Consider the following 19,245-nt stretch of genomic DNA (forward strand, 5'->3'; position numbering starts at 1 on the left):
CTGAAACTGGAGTAATGCTCAACCTCAGATACACCCATCAGCCTTTTCACATTATGCCAGCCTGCACGGGAGGGCCACAACTCTTACTGGCAATAAAGAGCAGAGCTGAAGTTCATTTGAGAGGCGGGGAAAGAGAGGGGAGGGAAAGATGCACCAGGGGGTTGTCCTTTTTGCAAGTTTTATTTCTATAGCAACATAATACAGAGCAAAATCTGCCCCTCCCCGTCAGTTCCCTTCCTCTCATCCCACCCCACACACACAAACACACTCACACTCAAGTGAGGCAAGCTGCTGTGAGCACTGCCCAGTTGCAGGGCCATTCCTAGGAGAGGGGAAGTAGGCAAGGCTTACCTCCAGCTGCAGTAAAGAGACAGGGCTGCACGGTGCGTTTTAAAGAACCCCTTTGTCTCCTCTTTTGAACTACAGGCAAAGGATTTCCAGAAGAGACCCCTGATTTTTAAATAGCTGCTGCACAGGAAGGAGTTAATTCCAGTAGAGACAATTTCTTCCCCTAGTGAAGCACAATGAAGGGAGGATTTGCAGTCGTTGGGATTCTCCATCTTGAACAGCGACTGAGTGCACAATTCGATGCAGGTTTAGACAGAAAATAAGGCGTGTTCATTCCCAGCGTTTCCCAGACAGCTATGGCTTGCAGGAGAATAGCAGGACTTACATTCTGCCTAAAAGCCCATAGGATTGCACCCTAGGAGTCACAGCAACCTTCCCCCAAATTAAATCCAGAAATCCTGGGACAGCAGCGGCCTTGAGGAAAGGGATGTGCTCTCGGTAGGGGTGGGTGGGTTAGTTCACAGATGCAGAAGGGTCTGTGTGCCCACTCCAGCTTTTAGCTGCAGTTTTAACATTGCTCTAGATGGCAGATTTATTTAGTGTGTAGACTATCCTTTCTGAGCCTGTTGCCCTCCAGATAGGTTGGACTCCAACTCCCATCAGCATGCACTGTTGGGTGGGAATGATGGCGTTGTTGTCCAGCACAGCTGGAAGGGGACGAGTCAGGAAGAGCTGAATATTGTCAGAGGTGGTTTTAAGAAATGCACAGACCAGCAGCTGAACCTCCTCTGACTTCCCAAATTATAGCAGGGATGGGGGAAACGCGTGTCTGCCCTTGCTAAGGTGCAGGGCATTGAACGGCGACTCCCATCAGCCCCTGCTTCTGGCCACAGCCAGTACGAGCTGCAGTCCAGCCACCTCTAAAGGGCTACCTGCCCCTGCTCTTACTCTAGGAAAAACCTGAATTTCCACTCTGAAATGATGCCTGCTCCCCATCTGCCCAGAAGATGCTTCCAGTTTCAAGCTCATATACAACAGTCAGTCCTGAACGACTGCAGAAAAGGTGCAGTTAGTCAGACAGCCAGTTTAAACTCCGCTCCCGAAAGCAGCATCCGCATGACGCGCTGGCCGCTCCCACCTCGCTGTCGCTCGAGTCCAGCAGGAAAGGGCGGCACCAGGCCCCACATCCAGTCTCTCTCCCGGCGAGGGCCAGCCGTGCTTTACCTTGGTGCAAGCGAGCAGCGTCCATGAGGCAAGCCTTCTTCCCCCTACCCCAGACCCTCTTTTTGAGGGGTGAAGGAGGGAAACGCAGGCAAGAGATGTTTCGTGCGTGAACGGCAGCACTGCGTGAAATGGACTAGGGGGACACGTTTTCAGGGGGACGGTGCTGGCGCCACTGTCAAGGCATTCAAGAGAAACATGGCGGAGCGCAGGATGAGGAAGGGGAAGACGAGAGACGCAGCATGCAGCGGGGGGTACGAACATGGATGGTTCGGAGTGGGGACTGGAGGTCTGAAGGGCACAGCATCTCCCTGAGGCCAAAACACAAATGATAACGACAGACAGAGACACGCACGCCGGGAGAAAGGAGAAACGAAACAGGGCTGTGGCAAGGGACCCGGGGAACTGCAGTTCTTGGTCTAGGCTGCTGAGTCAGGAGACGTGCCTGGCCCTCTTTGCCCCGGCTTCCCAGCTGACTGGGTTTGCCCCAGCAGGGTGGAGCGTCACTTCCGTGCGCCGGAATTGGCTTTGGCTGCCGAATTGCCCTTTTCCGCTCCCCATCTTTCTCCCTTGCCTGCCACGTCTTTCCCTGACAGATGAATCTAGGGAGCTCTCTTCTCCGACCCACCACCCAAGAACCACAGTTCCCTGCATCCCAGGAACAGACTGCCGAAAAACGAGTAGCACACACAAACACACACAGTGCAGTTTTGGGTTGCTTAGTGACGGGTTAGATCACCTTAGTCTTTCCGAGGGGCTCGGCTGCAGAGGGATTCTCGCGGAGTGGGAGAAAGGCAAAGGCAACAGACTTCAGAGCCGCACTTGTCCTGCGAACTATAGTCTTTTCCAGCAGTGAAGTGCGAGGACGAAGTGGCGGCCGCATGCTGGCGGTGGAGAGGAAGACGTCGTGAGTGCGAGTCAGTGTGTGACGGCGGGGGGGGGGGGGGAAGCGTGCCGCTCCGGCCACACCGGGTGAGTTGCGGCACAGCTCCACAGCGCGGGTGGCTCCTGGCGCCGTGCCGGGGCAGGTGCTCCAGGAGCAGCAGCAGCAGCAGTGGGGAGAAGGCAGGAGGGGTCCGACGTGGCGCGGGGCTTCGTGGTCCAGCCCGGGCTGGGCTGCTCCTCATGCCAGCAGGGAGCTGCGCCGGGAGAGGTCGACGTTGCTGGCGCTGAGGCCCCGGCTGTCGGACAGGCTGCTGGTCACCTGGAAAAGGGGGAGAGGGGGTGACCACTGTGCGCGGGGGGATGCTGGAAGCAACTGGGCAGCAACGACGGGTTAATTCAAAGTGAATTGTAGGTGGCAATTATTTTCCGACCGTGTGTGTGTGGTGCGGGGGATGGCACCGTTGAAATTTTCTTCATTGGGCAGACAAATGTTTGGGACACACGCTTGTGAAGAAACCACCGTTTCCTTCCCCTGCTCACCAAACCCCCCCCCCCCAAATGGACAGTCCCAAGGTGGAGGCCCCTGTACCTACCTGGCTTGATTCCTCTTCTACACTTTCGTTCAGGAAGTTCAGTGAATTGGCCCGCTTCATCCTGCAGGGGAGAGAAGGCGCCGGAGAAGTCAGGGGGTTCGGTCCATGAGGACGGAGAAAATGGGTGGGGGGGTGGGACCCTTGCTGAACACTCTGAGCGCCGCTTGGCTGACGGGCAGGATAAAAATGTTAAGAAATAAACTCTGGGAAGGCAACAAAAAAGGTTGCGGATGAGCACGAAGGGAAAATCTTTCCCTCCAAGTGGATTTCAGGAGAATCAGAAACGTGGCCTCCCTTTTATTATGACAGAAACATGAAAATAGCCAGGAAAAGCAGGGTAGTGTAAGGAGACAGCCAGGGTGGAAAACCTGGGCCCAGGCTCTTGGTTTGGCCTGTGCAATGGCCCCACTTGCTTCCACGCCCAGTTTCCTGGCTGTTGTGGCCATCCCATAAACCACGTGCTCCTAAAGGGTGAAATGCCTCTTCTACAGAGCTGTGAAGTAGCATATTTTAGATCCTGCCCACCCGCAGAATGAGGCCCCGAGAGCTGCTCCAGCTGGAATCCAGCTGTAGGAATATCAGAACTGTGAACAGGTGCTTGGTCGGTCGGTCGGTCGCTTCAGTAGGCACGGGTCGCTTCCTACACCCAGGAGCCGCCCTGGGGCAGTTTCTCCCGCCCTCCACAGCTCCCCATCGCCTGCTCCCCAAGCCCAGCCACTCACCCTGGGTTCCTGGGCTCCTGCGGGCTGCTGCCCTGCAGCTTCTTGACAAGCATCTCGCTGCTCCGCCGCAGGGCGTCACGCAGCTTCCCAAAGGAGCCGCTGCGTCGAAGAGCTCCTGAGCCCACCTGGAGGGGAGGGGAGGGGAGGAAAGAAAGAAGTCATGGAAATGGTGAGAAGCAGCCTGGTGGGGGGGGTGGCGGGGGGAGGCGGGGAGAGAGCCACTGCAAATGTCTTCATGCCAGTGCGGACAGTTTGTCCTAGGAATGTGGGAAGCTTTCATGCAGCGGCTCCTCTCCGGGGTTCCAGGCCTACCTCGGGACGCCAGAAACTGACTCTGCATGCAAAACAGGAGCTCTGCCGCTATTGTTAGCCTTCCCCTAACAATGAAGCAAGTTTCCAGTCCTCAGCATTCTGAATAAAGTGTGGATTTGATAGGAAATTGCGTCCATGGTCCCCCCGGAGAGCGGCTACCAGGCAGAGCTCTTTCCTAGCCCTACACCAGGAGCTGGCGGGGAGGAAGGCTGAAGGCAAAAAAGGCAGGGGCCAAACACAAGACCCTCCAGCGCACTGTAGCTGGAAGTGCCAAGTACCACTAAGTCGGCCTTGAGAAAGGGGATTCAGCCTTCTCGAAGGCGGAAGGCTCCGTTTGAAGACCAGCTCATTAATGGGTTGTCGTACGGGACACCGACACCCACAACGGGTTCTGAAAGGCTCGGAACGTGCGCACGAATTCCGCGCGGCTACCCGTTGAGCGTGCAACTCGTGACTGCACAGTGCGGTGAACCGTGTTTGCAGCCGGCGATGCAAAACGAAACTACTTGAAGGCCCAACCGCACACGGGTTTGCCAGGACGGAAAAAAGCCGGCAACCCTTGGCGTGTCTCATCCAGCCTTCTGTCCAGAGAAAGGAGCATCTGACCTGCAGCAAGAGCTCGCTAGCTTCGCTGGTCCTCACCCCAGTCCACTCCGTGGCTGCGTCCTCCGGTTCGGTCCTGTCCTCGCACCTGCTGCCGCCAGGGGCTCCCTCGCGGTTCGGACGGTGCTCCAGCTGGTTCCCATCCTTCAGCAGCTCCACGACCTTGCTCTGGTTGATGGCGTCCATGCCCTGGGGGAGTGTGCAGATCAGCCGGAGCCACCAGCTCAGCCAGTGCTGGACGGAGGAGGGGTACCAATCCCCCAGCCCACCGTTACTTCCGCACTCCCTTCCGCTCCCCCTTGCGGAAGAGAAAAACGGAGGGGAGAACACTTTCAGCTTCTCGGAGTTTCATCTTCCTGGTGTTGGAAGAACGTGAGAAAGCCCTGCTGGATCGGACACAGGGTCCCTCTGTCCCAACACTCTGTTTGCACCGGGCCAGCCAGCAGCCCAAGGAAACCCACAGGCAACACAGGAGTGCGAGAGCACTCTCCCACCCATGTGCCCCAGCAACTGCTGTGCATGGGCACACAGCCTTCAGGACTAATAGCCACGGAGAGCTTTCTCCTCCTAGGATTTGCCCGGTCCTCTTTTAGGGTGCGGCCACCGCCCCATCTTGTGGCAGTGAGTTCCAGAGTTTAACAAGGAGAGCTGTGGGGACGTCTTTGTGCCACACTTGAAGGCAATTCTCACTCGCCACAGGCGAGCGGTATTCACAAGCCAGTGCCTGTCACACGCATGTTCCCACCCCCACCGTTGAGATCTGCCCTTTAGGAACTGCGATGTAACACACACCTGTTTGCGGGTTTTCTGCGCACACTCCTCCAGCGTCTCTGCGGCCTCCAGCTTGCCCTGGCGCCGGTACAGAGCACCCAAGCTTTTTAGAGTCGTGTTGACCGTGGGGCTAGAGAACACAAGGGCAGGTGGGTCACAGACACCCGAACCCCAACCCCAACCGGCTTCAACCTACTTTAGTGGCATAGGACTTGGCTACCTGAAGGACTGCTTTCTCCTGTATATGGCTACCTTGCCATTAAGATCTGGGCCAGAAACTCTTCTGAAAGAGCCACCTCTGCTTTCATTTTGGTGCTGGGCAAAAAACTTCTCTTCTCCACCCATTGATTTTAACAACTGATTTTAGATGTTTACGAATTTTATTGGGATTTTAGTAATTAGTGTGGTTGTCCGTCTCACCTTGACATGTTTTAGAATGATCTTTGTTAAATTATTACTACTATAAATTGTTATTTATATTTTTAATGTTAGTTTTTAAAGTTTTGTTTTCTGCTTGCTGTATGCTGCCTAGAGAGTCTTTCTGGACTATTCAGCAGGCTATGAATTAATAAAAAAAATACCTGAATAAAAGTGCAGATACTTTACCTGTCTACCTTACAGGTTTTGTACCAGCTGCCGTACTCCCCATAGGGGGCGCTGTCCTTCTCCTTGCGCTTATTCTGGAGGAGTAACATAAGAAAAAGCAGTAGGGAGTCAGAATGGTTTGGATTCTGCCCCAAAGTTTTGGGCAAGGATAACAGGGTTCCCCTCCCTGTCCAAAATCGCAGCAGTACCTTGCTTTCCTCTCGCTCTTCGGCGTGCATCCAAATTGGCTTATTGTCCCCTGCGGAGTGAGAAGGAAATAGAATGCGCCTACGGAATGCGCTCCCCAGAGAGGTCCGCCTGGCGCCGTCGTTGTTTTTCGGCGCCAGGCCAAGACCTTTTTATTTCAACGCTATTTTAATAACTTTTAATATCAGTTTACAGGTTTTAATATGCAGCCAGGGTGGATCTGGATTTTATCTGTATTATTATTATTATTATTATTATTATTATTAACATTTCTATGCCGCCCCTTGCCGAAACCTCGGGGCGGCTTACAACATGATAAAATACATTGAAATACAATAGTACATAATAAATTACCATTAAATATAAAAATACAAAAAAATACATTGATTTACAAATACAAAATTAAAGTTATCAGTATAAAATAAAAATATAGGAGGAGAAAGAGAAGGAAGAAGAAGTTGCCCCAGCCAGATCACATGTTTTAACAATTGAAATGATGTTTAAATAAAAAGGTCTTTACCTGGCGCCGAAAAACAAATAACGACGGCGCCAGGCGGACCTCTCTGGGGAGCGTATTCCAAAGATTGGGCGCCACCGCAGAGAAGGCCCTCCTCCGAGTACCTACCCTCCTAATTTCCTTCACGGAGGGTTCCCGGAGAAGGGCCTCTGCCGCAGATCTCAAGGGGCGGTCGGGCATATATGGATGTAAGCGCTCCTTTTATTTATGTAAGCTGTCCCGAGGCTATGCAGTGGGACAGCATACAAATGCTATATACATACATACATATAGCATGCATACACACACACACACACACACACACACACACCCCTATATAGGTAGGTAGGTAGGTAGGGGTGTGTGTGTGTGTGTGTGTGTGTATACACCCATATATAACCTATACATATATATATATCTATACCTATCTATATAGTATAGATAGATAGATAGATGGGTCTGCCTTCCAGAGAGCAAGACTGCCAGTCCATCTAGGGCAGCCTTGCCTGCTGCTAAATTGTTCAGGGAGAAGCCCTTGCCCAGCTCTTCCCAGGACGTTCCGCAGACGAAAGGGGGGCTGTGGCAGGGAGGGCCCATTCTGCTACCTAATGAGCCTGCCCCTCCATTTTGTCCTCACAACAACCCTGTGAGGTATGCTAGGCAGAGAGTCAGCGGCCGGCCGGAAGTTGCAGAGAGTGCTTCCCGGCTGAGTGGGGACTAGAACCCAGAACTCCCGAGTCCCCAGTCCGACACCGTAACCCCTACACCGCGCTGGTGTGCACTTCCCTTCCAAAATGTTGAAGTAACTCTCCTAAGGTTTCTTTATTGGCAGCAAGGTCTTCAAGCTAAGAGAAGGTGCGGGTTTTGGTCTTCTGGCCCTGCGGCATCTCGTCCTTGCTCCCCTGCCACTGGAGTGCTGCCCCTGAGAAGTTCCCCAAAATGGAATCTGATGCTTTGTGGGCCAACCAGCAACGGCTGTCCCAGAGGGAATCTCAGCATGCCTGCTTGCATATTCTGGGCCATCAGCTGTTTGGGGTGGGGGCAAGTGCCTGAAACCACAAAGCCCAGTGGCCAACTGCCGGGCTAGGATACGCCCGGGAGCGATCTCCGTGGTTTGTACCGCGCATTTCAGACGAGCATCCAGACCCTTCTGTGCCAAGCGCTCTCAGGCAAGGACACTGACAGAGCAAAACAAGGCGAGGCTTTCGCTCTCTGTGGAACGTGGTCGAGGAATTTAAGGCCCGGCTCGCCAAGCCCCGCGATGGGGCGTATCTCCCAGGGTTTGGAAGCACTGCCCTGTGAAGAAAGACTGAGGGAACTGCTGAAGGAAAAAGGCAGCACATGAGAAAGATTCCCGCTGCTTCAGAACTTCGCAAGAACTCGGCAAAAAGCGGCCAGGGAAGTTCCTCGGTCTCTTTACTGCACCACCAATGGAAGAGATTAAAGCAACAACAACACGCAGCTGTCAAATCTACAGCAAGGACAAAAAAGGACCACAGAACCAGCAGGACTGTTCCTGACATGAAATTCTTACTATTCTCCAAATGAGGATTAGAATGTGTAATTCATACATAAAAATCATTACGTTAAATTTCTATCCCGCCACTCAGCCATAAAAGGCTCTCAGGGCGGTTTACACCAACTAAAATACAAGATACGTTAACACAAGAGATAATAAAATACAATATAAACCAAAGTGCAAAAATTCAAACCTGAACAAAATAAAGTCAGCTACATGAGGCAACAAGCACAGAAATTGACATAATTTATCAAGTTTCTAAAACAGCAGCAGCAATACAGAGGCACGAAGAGGAACCAGTTCATTATCATCATGTAGCTGAGAACCACGAACCACCTGCCCAGCCAGCCAATGGCCAGAATCTCGGAACCAAACGGGCACCAGCGGATCGTGCCCTTTGCCCACCACCCCGGGGGGAAGGTCCCTGGGAAACAGCCCAGCGGGAAGGGAGGCGCCACCACCCACTGCTGCTCTAGAAGCCAGGCAAGCAAGCGCCAACGCTCCTCACCCACCCATCCTGGTCACCTCCATGACTTCTAGAGACTTGAAGCCTCACGCCAGGGTCTCCAGCACAGCAGAGGCTGCTCTACTGCGTGACCCTGTGGCCCGTCCCCCTTTCCTGCTCTCACCGTTGACGGAGCCGAATTCCCTCTCGTGTGCTCTGGTCAGGATGTCTTTGTAGAGAGCTTCAGCATCCTTGTATTTGCCTTGTTTGAGGTAGCAGGAGGCCTGGAAGGGGATATTGAGGGTTAGCCAAGAGGACAGTCAGTCGTTCAAAGCATTTTTACCCTGCTGGGCGGCTGTAAGGGGCATCCGGAAGGACGCAGACAGTTCCGAAGCGAGAGCCCGAGCCTGCAGGTTTACAATGCAAAAGGAAAAGCGACTGGGAGGGCCGAGGAAAGCTAACCAGCTCCGGCACTAGAGGCTCAGTGGCAAAGCTTGGCATGCGGCTGCAGCGGAGCGAAATCAGAGGTCTGTTGCTTCCTCTGCTGCCGTCAGCTGGGCTTATGCCCAGAGAAGATGGAAGAAGCCGAAGCTGGCACTTCCACTCCCTCCGATGGCCTCAGCACTGCAAGAACCACTGCATCTTGCATCTGCCTTTCAGAGGAGCTGGTACTACCACTCCCATCATTGCCCAGTCCGTGAAGGGTCTCCTCATTCTGCCTCGCCTCCCCCTCCTCCCCGCAGCCCCGGCACAAGCTCCCCGCCCCACACCCCGGCAACCTCTCTCGGGGGCCCCCACCAGCCCCTCACCAAATTGTTCTTGGTCTTGGCCACGTTGGGGTTGTCGGGCCCCAGGCGGGACTCATAGATCTCGAGGGCACGCCGGTAGTAATACTGGACCTCCTCATACTTGCCCTGGTTCTGGCACAGCAGGGCCAGGTTGTTCAGCTGCTTGCCCACGTCCGGATGGTACTTGCCCAGCACCTGGGGCAGGGGACAGGAGGAGAGCACCGAGACGGAAGGGCTGTTCTGAGCTTCGTGCAGGGGGAAGGGGCGGGAGAAATCCTGCTTTCGTACAAGACGCTTTCCTGCCTAGGGATGTCGCTTTTACCTCGGTCAATCCCCGTACTGGTTTTTCCAGCAGTGCAGAACCTCGAGGTGGCCATAGCCAGCGAGTCTGTAGTCCCCATTCCCCCGTTTCCTCCCAGCCACCAAACGTCCGGGGAGTTCAGGATCCATGCAGATCCTGCCCCACCAATTCTTAAAGAGTTGAGGGGACGCTCCGACAACTTAAGTTATTGGCAGTGGGGATTTTAGATTTAAACGGCCTTCCACCTTCAGTCCCGGCCGCCCACGGCGCAAATGCACCTTCTCCCAAACCGAATTCGGCCCCTGGACCCTCTGCCGCGCAGGGCCTACTTCGATTTGGAGCAGCTGCCTTGGACGTGAGGCAGAGAACGGTCTTCCCGTCACTTGCTCCAGGGCACACGCAACTTCGTTTCTGCGCAGCACGGCGCGCTCGGCAAGGGAGAAGAGCGGGCGTTGCGCCAGCGGCCCAGCACGACCAAGAGACACGGAGCACGTGGGGCTCCCCCCCGATACTGTGTGCCCCCAGCTGGCGTAGGATGTTCTCCACCACGGCTGACAGGCAACCACAGGGCTGGCTGCACTGCCTTTTGGGGTGGCGGTGGCCGCTGGCCAGACTGGCCAGAACGAGGGGCAGCCAGGGTGCCCTTCTCGACGTACCTTCTCTCGGATCTCCAGCGCTCTCTTGCACAGCGGCTCCGCCTCCTTATACTTGCCCCGCTTTCCGTACAGCACGGCCAGATTGTTGAGGGTAGCAGCCACCTGGGTAGGGAAAAGCCCCCTCCCCATCAGCTACTGTGTGGTTCAAACTCTCTGGGTGTTTGTGCCGCTGCACAAGCCCCGGAATGACGTCCGCTCCCAAAGGAGAGAGCACAGAAATTGAACAGGTCTGGCACCCGGGTGAGCTGCGAGCTCCCTTTTTCATTCAGCGGAACAGTCAAGAGGATAGTCCTCATGGCGGCAGGGTAAATCCTCAAGACAAACATCCAGAGAGATTCTCTAAGGACTCTCCAAAGTGAGGAATCGAGGGGCCTTGGTGAGTTTCACGCGGCATGTTTCTCAGAAACCAGAGCTCCTCCACTCCCGCTTGTGTTTCCAGGCTGCTTCCCTTCCCATATTAATATTCTGAAAACATCCCGAGCGTTGAAGTCACCCAAAAAGGCCCCGCTTGAAGTGCAAGCCTTGAAGGCAAGGACTGTATGGTGGCTGCCCGAGAACTCTGGACGTAGCTCCCTCTCTCCCAACCCCTGCTGAGCTCTGGAGAAGTAATCCTTAAGAGCAGGATTTCTTCCATAAACCTTGTTTACGTTTGAACGTTTTTGGCTTGTTTTCAGCAAGATAACTCTGTTTGCACAGCCATGTCATATACTGCTTCGAGAGGGCCTGACCAGAGACTGCTGCCTATTTTTAACTCAGCCCTGTATTTATTCAGTATTTCTTACTGTCATCACACCTTTTCTGCTGAAGGAATGAAGGTAGCATAAAAGATCCCTTTTATCCTCATGGCTGCAGCCATGGGATGTCGGGCTCGGAGTTACTGACCGGGCCCAACTACACACAAGGTTCCTGGCCAAGTGGGGGGCTGGATCCTGGCTCTCCCAAGCCCCAGTCCAGCATTCTAGTCACTGGACCACAAGGGCTTCCATTAGCCAAAGAGACACCCTCGCAGGGCAAGCCATGTCTGTTTCACCGAAGCCTGCCAAATAGCCCACGTTTGGGAGGCCGGGGCACTTGTAAATGTGATGGACAGCACCACCCGGTCTTGCTGAAAAGGGCTGGGATGGTCTGAGAGGATGCTTACGGCTGGGTGGTCCTTCCCCAGGGTCTTCTCCCGGATGGCCAAGGCATCGTTGAGAAGATGTGCTGCATCCTTGAACTTGTTTTGATCCCTAGAAAGCGAGGAAAACATGCTCGTCATTCTGCCAGGAGAGAATCTGACCTCTGAATGCACCAAAAAGACGTGTGGTACAGTCCTTCCTGGACTGCAGCATCTGAGACAGTTTGGGCAGGGTGTTCCTAGCCATGTTTGAATGCTCTCTCAAGGAACATGGCAGCCTGAGTATCAGGGAGAAGGCCTCATCCTGGCAAGCTAGATTTCCACATGCAGGGCAGTTCTGCCATCTTCTCCTGAAATAGAGGGGTGTTCCAAGCATGTCACCCCCTGCAGCCTCCAAGTGGTTCACTCCCAGAAGAACCACCCCACACGTTTCCTCCAGATTAGTTCTAGGGGCAAGAGCCAAGACCCCACCTGCACACAGCCGGCCCTCCCTCCTACCTGTACACCAGTGCCAGGATATTCAGCATGGTAGCGACATCGGGGTGGTCGTGGCCGGAGGTCTTCTCCAGGTCTTCCAGGGCCTGTTTGCAGAGGGGCACAGCCACCTCGTACCGGCCCTGCGAGGCGTACTGGATCACCAGGTTATGGAGGGTCCGCAGGCGGGCGGGGATTTCGTAGCCGCCATGCTGGGCTGCTGCATCGCCGCTGCCGTGAGCCGGCCCTGTGGAGAGACGCTGCCAGGTCAGCTCCGCCTTCCTCCAGGTGAGCCCTTCCAGGACCTGAAGGATGCTGCCAGGTCCCTCCCACCTCCGTCTCCTCTCCTCTCCTGCTGGTGAAAGAGCTCCGGGGCCGGCTGGTGGGGCCAGAGAAGGCCACCGTGGCTCTGGGAAAGAGGCCACAACTCACCTTGCCCCTGGTCGTCATCATTGGGGAAGAGATCGTCCAGGGTGTCCTTGGCTGCCTCCCCACTCTTCTCGTCCTGGGCAGAGAGAAGGCGATCAGGACGGAGGCGCTCCTGCTGCAGCACATGGGCAGGAACCCAAGGGGCGGCCTGCCTGCAGCCCGAGCGGCAAAACCTGCTCCCCCTGAACTGAGGCTCATCAGGCCTCACCTTCCCTTGTGCTCATTTACAGTGCGGGGAGGAACTTGTGGCCTTCCAGACGTTTTGGCCTGCAGCTCCCATCAGCCCTGGCTGGCGCGGACAGTGGTGAAGGATGATGGGAGCTGTGCTAAGGAAGGCAGGCTCACGGAGCAACGTCTTGCCCAAGGGGCCCTCCAAAGCCTGCAGGTGGCACAGAGCGGGGGAGCACCCACCGAGGGAGAGACATCCTCGTCGAACTTCTTAATCTGGTTCATGAACTCCAGGTGCTTCTTCTCCTCCTCGAGCTGGACCACGGACTGCTCGCTCTGCTGCAGCTTCTCCTGGGTGCTGCCCAGCTCGTCTCGCAGCCACAGGTTCTCCTGCACCAGGCGCCGCACGTGAGCCCGCAGCTTCTGCTTCTCGGATTCCACCGCGCTCAGGTGGCTGGACAGGGCGATGATCACCTGCAACCGGAGAGGTGGTGAGAGCAGGCCCACGCCGTTCAGAGGCCGACGTCGCCCAGGGCTGGGGAGGGGACGAGGGCACCACGAAAGCCAGCCCGCCTACGTCTAACCCCCAAGCTAAATGCAGAAAGAGACCCTCTTCCGTACGGAAGAAAAGGCCAGCCAGATCACCCCCAAGCATCTCGCTTCCCATAGCAGGATCCTCTAGAAATTGGAGGGAATTCGCTATAATCGTTACAGACAAATAGACCAAAAATCTGGCCCACAAAAGGCTGGCCCATTCCAAGCAACCATCAGCAATACACTGATTCACAGACTAACTAAAATGGAAGCCGTCTTCACAAGAGCACCTGGCCGTGTGAACAGAACAGGGGAGAACGCCCCATCACCAAATCGTAGGACTTCAGTTCCCCTCAGCTCCGGCCAGCATGGGTGCTGGTCGGGTGGTCGGGAGCCGCAGTCCAAAAGATCTGGCGGGGCCCCACCAGGGAGTGGCAGCCGGCCGGAGAAGGCAGCCCGGAGCTCCGCAGGCAGCTAATCTGAGCCGAAAGCGGTTCCGCGCCCCGATCCAGCAAGCGTTACCTGAGCTTCCCCGAGGCCCAGCTCAATGGCTTCCAGAGACTTCCGCAAGAGGCTGGCCTGCTCCTGGGCAGCGCTGGCTTCGTGCTGCTGCTCCAAGCAGCTGACAGTGTCGAGCAGGGTGGCCAGCAAGGAGTGGTGCTCGCTGCGCAGCGTCTCCAGGCCCTGCACCACGGCCTTGGTGCCCAGCACGATCTCGTCCTGGCTCATTTTCTCCAGCTTCTCCTCGCGGGGGTACAGCATGGTCGCCATCGCTGGGCCTGTACGGACAGGACAGGAGATGACAGAGCCGCAGCCTAGCGTAAGCCAGCACTGTGGTCACTCAAGGTCTGCCAGGGGATCGCGGCAGCGCGTGCGATCTTTTCTTCCGTTTATCCTGATAACAACCCTGTGAGGTAGGCTGAGTGGAGAGTTACTCGCCCGTGCTCTGGAGAGGGGCTCTGGCACTTGCATGGCCTGTAGAAGGTCCCGCTTCAGCCCCCGACTTCTTCTGCTTGGGCCAGGAAGGAACCCTGCCCGAAAATTGGGAGAGCTACTGCCCATCGGTGTTGACACCCCTGAGTTGGAGGAACGAAAGGGCTAACTCAATGCAAGGCGAATTCTCATGTTCTAAGTTCAGCCAGGGAGCTCTGTGCAAGAGTAGGGATTTCAAACCAGTTCTTCCTAGTTCTCTCTACATAAACACACGACTAATACAGGTATGCACAGGTGTGTGGACTTTTATGCTATTTGAGTTAGCTCATGGAGTAGCGAAGTGACAAAGAAAACAAAGCTTATAGCTTTTTGGGTCAAATCTCAGGTCTTGCTCAAAATGTACCGCATGGCCTTCAGAGAGCCATTCTTCCCGCCCGCTAGTGCCAAGTCCTTCAAACCCGTGACATGTGCTAAGCAGTTTGTTCCCGGTGCCCCGGCCCAGAGTTGCAGCCGGTATCCTTAAGCAGTGATCTGAGCCCTGCCCAGGAGGAAGATCTGGACAAACGGGGACCAGCCTTGAGTCAAAACACACAGGAATGGGCTGCAAGGGAGTGACGTGGCAGCTGGGCTTTGAATACCTGCAGCAAGAATGTGGGGCGGGGTGAATGGAGAGCTGAACTCGAGGTGAGGCAGAGCCCCAGAATCTGTTACGTATCCGAGTTCAACAACGTATAAAGCCACAGCGTCAAGGTGCCCCGAGTCACTGCTGCTTAATCGTAATAAACCTTGCAGCACGTCGAATGAAGGCGAAGGATATGCAGACGTGATATTATGACGTGAACCGCAACATGTTAGGGATGAGAGAGAGGGAGGGCGGGCCGCGAAAATAGCTCCCCGTCATCGCCCTTCTCTCATGTCCAGCCGTCCTTGCCGTTCCCAGCTCCTTCCAGCAGGTGGCTGGCTCAGACCTGGACAATGGAGACGCAATGCGGCGTGGAGTCCCGAGCTGGAAAACCAAACCGCCGTCGCAGCGCAGGAGGGAGCAGCTCAGACTCCCCACCCACGCACCACGACGGACCCAAACGCGGGGCTCTCCTCGCCGGCTGCCAGAAGCTCATGTCTAAATACCAGTTCTGGGCCAAACAGTTTCCTCTCTCTCTACCAGGAACAGATTTGGAAGCAGGAGTCTTGGCAGAAAGAGGACAGAAAGGAGATTGACCCCCACCCACTAATGAGCTAGGTTTTCCAGACCACCACCACCTCGATCTCAGCCACACCGGCTTAAACAAGCTCTCCCTCTCCTCGTGCTGTCCTTTTATGTAATTTCACTCTCCTTTTATTAAAAAGGTTCTTGGAGAGGCAGGAAGAAGTGATAGACTGAAACAGCATTAGAAGCATCTGGGTTTCCTTCTTTGCCCAATGGTCTCCATTTAATATAGATAGGTTCTGCTATCTTCTTAGTACAAGCGCATAAGCTTAGATTAAAAAGGGGCAAAACAGCCGCCCCTTCACCCCAAACCATGAAAGATGAAGCGCTGCATATCTGTTCTAGCATGTGCGCACACACACACAAATCAGAGGTTGGAAAGGAATCTGCAGGGTCTTTTTTTCACTCCCAGCCTCTCTGGCAAGTTAACTGAAATGCTTGGGTGTCTTTGTCATGAACTCTGTGTGTTCAACATTTCCGCCTGGCCATCAAAATGCATGCGAAGGTCATTTGCAGGAGCTGGAAAAGCAAGGTCACAGAGGAAAAGACAAACGTCTCTGCCATGCATCTCAGGGGCTCCATCCAGGCCCTCACAAACTATCAGAAGTACCTACAACACCAAACTTAAGACCTAACGGTGGGATATAACCCAGTCCTCTAAAATACCCCATCCTCCCTTTCCAATCTTTCTAGTCTTTCCAAAACTTTCTGACCAGTATAAGACTTTGCCCTTGCCCTGCTTAGGGTGTGCTGTGTGTGTGCGCTGTGTGTGTGTGTGTGTGTGTGTGTGTGTGTGCGCGCGCGCGTGCGCGCGCGCGCTGTTTGGGTTTTTTTCTAGGGACGGGGTTGGGGGATGTGACTCCTGTGTTCACTTGCCCCCTCAATTCATCCTACCACCTTCAGAAGAATTTTTGCCAGCACTTTCAAGAGTTACTAGCTGTTCAGCCTTACATGGTCCTTTTTGGGGGGGTGAGGATATTTCCCCACCTGTTCATGATATGCATTCATGGAATACTACCTGTCCCTTCTCTCCTCAACATCTCCATGGCCATCTCTGGCCTCGCCTTGATTCCTCCCCATGAGGAAGGTTCATCTCTGGTTCTGTATCTGGCATCCCTGCAGAAGGATAGATACATCCCTGACTTTGAGGACTTTTCTCCTTGGGCACTGCTTCCTCTGTGCCACTTGAAGCCCCTTTTGAAACATTAAAGAATCCCTCTCTAGTTTTTATTTGGGGGGGGTGATGGTGGAGTAATTCCTTCCTTCTTTCTTTCCTCAAGCTTTTGGCCCACCCACCCCTGGTGAGAAGCCTGCAGCCTGTCCCTCCTTACTGAGTGATGGCTCCGTGTGTGCTCTCAGAAGGCCCTAAAGCCAAGCAATTCAAACTTAGTCTTACCGACTCTGTATGGGGCACCCCCCTCTGTGGGGGGCCTCTTCTTCCTTTGATCATGTTGAAGGGGAGGGACTATCTTTACTCCTCCTTTCCTACTCTTTGAGGTTTATCGAGATCTTAGCTGCCTACCCTGCTTTTCTCAGGGGGGATTCCATAAACTTTCCATATCTTGAACAGGATCACCTCTACGTAACTCCACTCTCATCTTCTAGGAGACCCCTCCTCTTTCTGGAAATGTAGTTACACCTCACCCTCATCCTACAGGGGATCCTTTGGTCCATCAGGCTTAGCCACCCACTTTTGCTGAAGGAGAAAAAAGGGAAGAGTTACATTTTAATGACCTCTCCTTTTCGATCTCTCAAGTCCACCTCTCCATTTCCTAACCATTTTTCCCCTGGGGGAAAAAATGTGCTCGTTCCTATATTTTGGAGATTTTTTTGCAGCGCTTCTTGTTATATAGTTCCCCCTTTCTATGATACTCCGTTTCCATGACAGATGTTTTTTCAGCTCTGGGGTTCCTGGCATCCTCACCCCCACTCCACTGTAACTCTTCTTCATCACCAACTCTTCATTTGGTTGGTGCGTCCTGCTTAATTTTATTCCCCTCATGTTAGGAAACACTCCTCAATCCCACTAGCTTCAGAAAACTCACCCCAACCCTTTTTTCCCCAAATGGGGGGCTCATTTTGCCATATAGGGCTTCTCTCCCTTGAACACCCCACGTTCCTTGCCACTTAGGAAAACAACATTCCCTTTATGGAGTACCCCTGAAGCTTCGAAGGGCTTCATCTCTACCACCCCATTGCTGAGAAAAAAATCTTTATCCCAGAACCCATGAAGTTTAGGAAGATTCCGCCCCCCCCCCCCCCCCACAACCATCCTTCATTTACTGTACTGGGAGGATCCTTTTGAAGGTTGGGAGTCTCCCCTGCCTACCCTTCCCCCTTCCTTCTCAAGGGGCCCTACCAAAATCCCATACGCTGTCAGGCAAGAAAACGTACCAACTCTCTGTCTGCACGCACTGTAGGGGGCGCAGATTCCCTCTGAAGGCCCCCCAACCTCACCCCACGCACCGGCCCGGAGAGGACCCCCCTCACGTCGCCCCTGGCTCCGCGGGAGCCCCTTTCCCACCCATGTCATCGGCGTGGGGCGCTCCCTCCCCATTTCTCTTAGCACGACAGGCCTCGCTCTCCCCCCCTCCCCAGCTGCAGACCCCTCCTCTTTTTTTGGGACACGCACCCCAGGCTCCTCCCCGTTTCCGGGCAACATTTTCCAGGCCCCTCTTCCCCTCTGGAGGACGCACACGCCGGACCCCTCCCTTTTCCGGTGGGGGGACCCGCCGGACCCCTCCTTCTTTTTGGGGACGCGCCCCCAGCCCCTCCAGAGGGGCGCACGCGCGCACGCAAGGCCCCCCTTATCCCGGGGGTGCACACCCGACCCCTCCTCTTTTCTTGGGGGGACACACCCCCCAACTCCTGTTCCTGGGCCACCGACACAGCGGACCCCCTCTTACCTTGGGGGGAGCACCGCGGGCCCCTCCTTTTTTCGGGGGGACACACAGGACCCCCTTTTCCGCAGAGTGCCCCCCGGGCCCCCGCCCCCCCGCCCCAAGTACCTGCGCGCGCAGCCCCTCCCCAAGTACCGGCGCGGTTCCCGGCACCGCCGCTTCTCCTGCCGCTCCAGCTCCACCTCCACCACCGGCGGCCTCACATCCTTCCCGGCAGGCGCTGCGGCACCGGCAACCGCTGGGCTCCTCCCCAAAACAAGAGCCTTAAAGGGGAGGGCCACGGGGGGCGGCCTTTTAGTGTCGGGTGACAAAAAACGCCGCGCCGAAAGTGGGCGGGGAGAAATAAAGGGGAGGAAGGAGCGAGGCCGCCTGGGTAGTCTCCACAGGCGGCGGGGGGGGGGTTGCCAGGCCCGCCTTCCCCAACGTGGCGCCCTCCATACGCGGGACCCTCGGCCTGATCCGGCAGGGCACGTCTTCCGTTCCCAGAGCGAGATGAGCGGGATCGAGCCCGCGCTTCCACAAGGAACAGGATTTGAACCCGCGTCTTCCCGGCCTCCTGTAACTCCTTTCCTGGCATTTTGCAGGCCGAGGATGCTCTATTATGTGTTTATCATCTTTGTGGCAAGGAAATGCTTTGACCCACCAGAGCGCTTTCTCTGGGGGACCCTACAGAAATGACGGGAGCTAGAGCCCAACATGGCAGGAAGGCACCAGTTTGGAGAAGCTTGCTGTGCTTAAGATTCATTAAGATATTCCTCATTTCGTTAGGAATTTTGCAGGGAGAGGTTATCGCCTCAGGCGTGCTTCCTATGGGCGAAGGCCCAGACTCTTCAGGTGGGGCTGGGAATGCTGCTTAAAAGCTTGGCGAGCAGATGCAATCAATCCTCAGTTTTGGACTCCGAGTTTGGACTCTGCGTCCAAGCAAATGGGCGGTTTGCCACATTGAGTGACCAGCCTTTGTTTTGACGGAGCAGCTTTAACCCAGTTCCCTCTAGGTCTGCCCTACAGCAAGCTCCTAGTCTGCTGGTGCATGCTGGCTTGACGGGGACAGGTGCTGAGGGTTGCGTGTCTGTGGCATGTGTCACAATCTT

The 19,245-nt window shown here is 55.0% G+C and overlaps 1 protein-coding gene across 5 annotated transcripts; it reads right to left on the reverse strand.

Moving 5' to 3' along the window:
* Positions 1–161: 161 nt before the first annotated feature.
* KLC2 (kinesin light chain 2) lies at positions 162–18,361 on the reverse strand. 5 transcript variants are annotated; one of them, XM_044448706.1, is made up of 17 exons: positions 18,290–18,336; positions 16,831–16,950; positions 13,637–13,893; positions 12,824–13,054; positions 12,416–12,488; positions 12,008–12,230; positions 11,534–11,621; positions 10,393–10,494; positions 9,457–9,630; positions 8,832–8,931; positions 6,190–6,239; positions 6,002–6,075; positions 5,417–5,525; positions 4,664–4,813; positions 3,710–3,834; positions 2,988–3,048; positions 162–2,713 (listed from the first exon to the last, which is right to left on the reverse strand). In XM_044448706.1, the coding sequence occupies exons 2-17, from the start codon at positions 16,850–16,852 to the stop codon at positions 2,633–2,635; spliced, it is 1,920 nt and encodes a 639-aa protein (XP_044304641.1). In that variant the 5' UTR covers positions 16,853–16,950; positions 18,290–18,336; the 3' UTR covers positions 162–2,632. The 5 variants fall into 5 exon arrangements, with proteins under 5 accessions (XP_044304641.1, XP_044304639.1, XP_044304643.1 ...); XM_044448704.1 differs by having other exon boundaries at positions 18,263–18,334; XM_044448708.1 differs by lacking the exon at positions 16,831–16,950 and having other exon boundaries at positions 18,263–18,361.
* Between the last annotated feature and the right edge of the window lie 884 nt (positions 18,362–19,245).

The sequence above is a fragment of the Varanus komodoensis genome, unplaced genomic scaffold (genome assembly GCF_004798865.1).
Source record: "Varanus komodoensis strain SLA01 unplaced genomic scaffold, ASM479886v1 scaffold55, whole genome shotgun sequence".
NCBI lineage: Eukaryota > Metazoa > Chordata > Lepidosauria > Squamata > Varanidae > Varanus > Varanus komodoensis.

Bases quoted from the DNA above. Each gene is read 5' to 3' on its own strand.
- KLC2 (XM_044448706.1), bottom strand. From the start codon at position 16,852: ATGAGAGTGGAGTTACGTAGAG. The intron at 13,894-16,830 runs GTGATCCTGTTC...CTGTCCGTACAG, and splicing joins GAGAGTGGAGTTACGTAGAG to GCCCAGCGATGGCGACCATG. The intron at 10,495-11,533 runs GTAAGCATCCTC...TTCCCTACCCAG, and splicing joins TGGGGAAGGACCACCCAGCC to GTGGCTGCTACCCTCAACAA.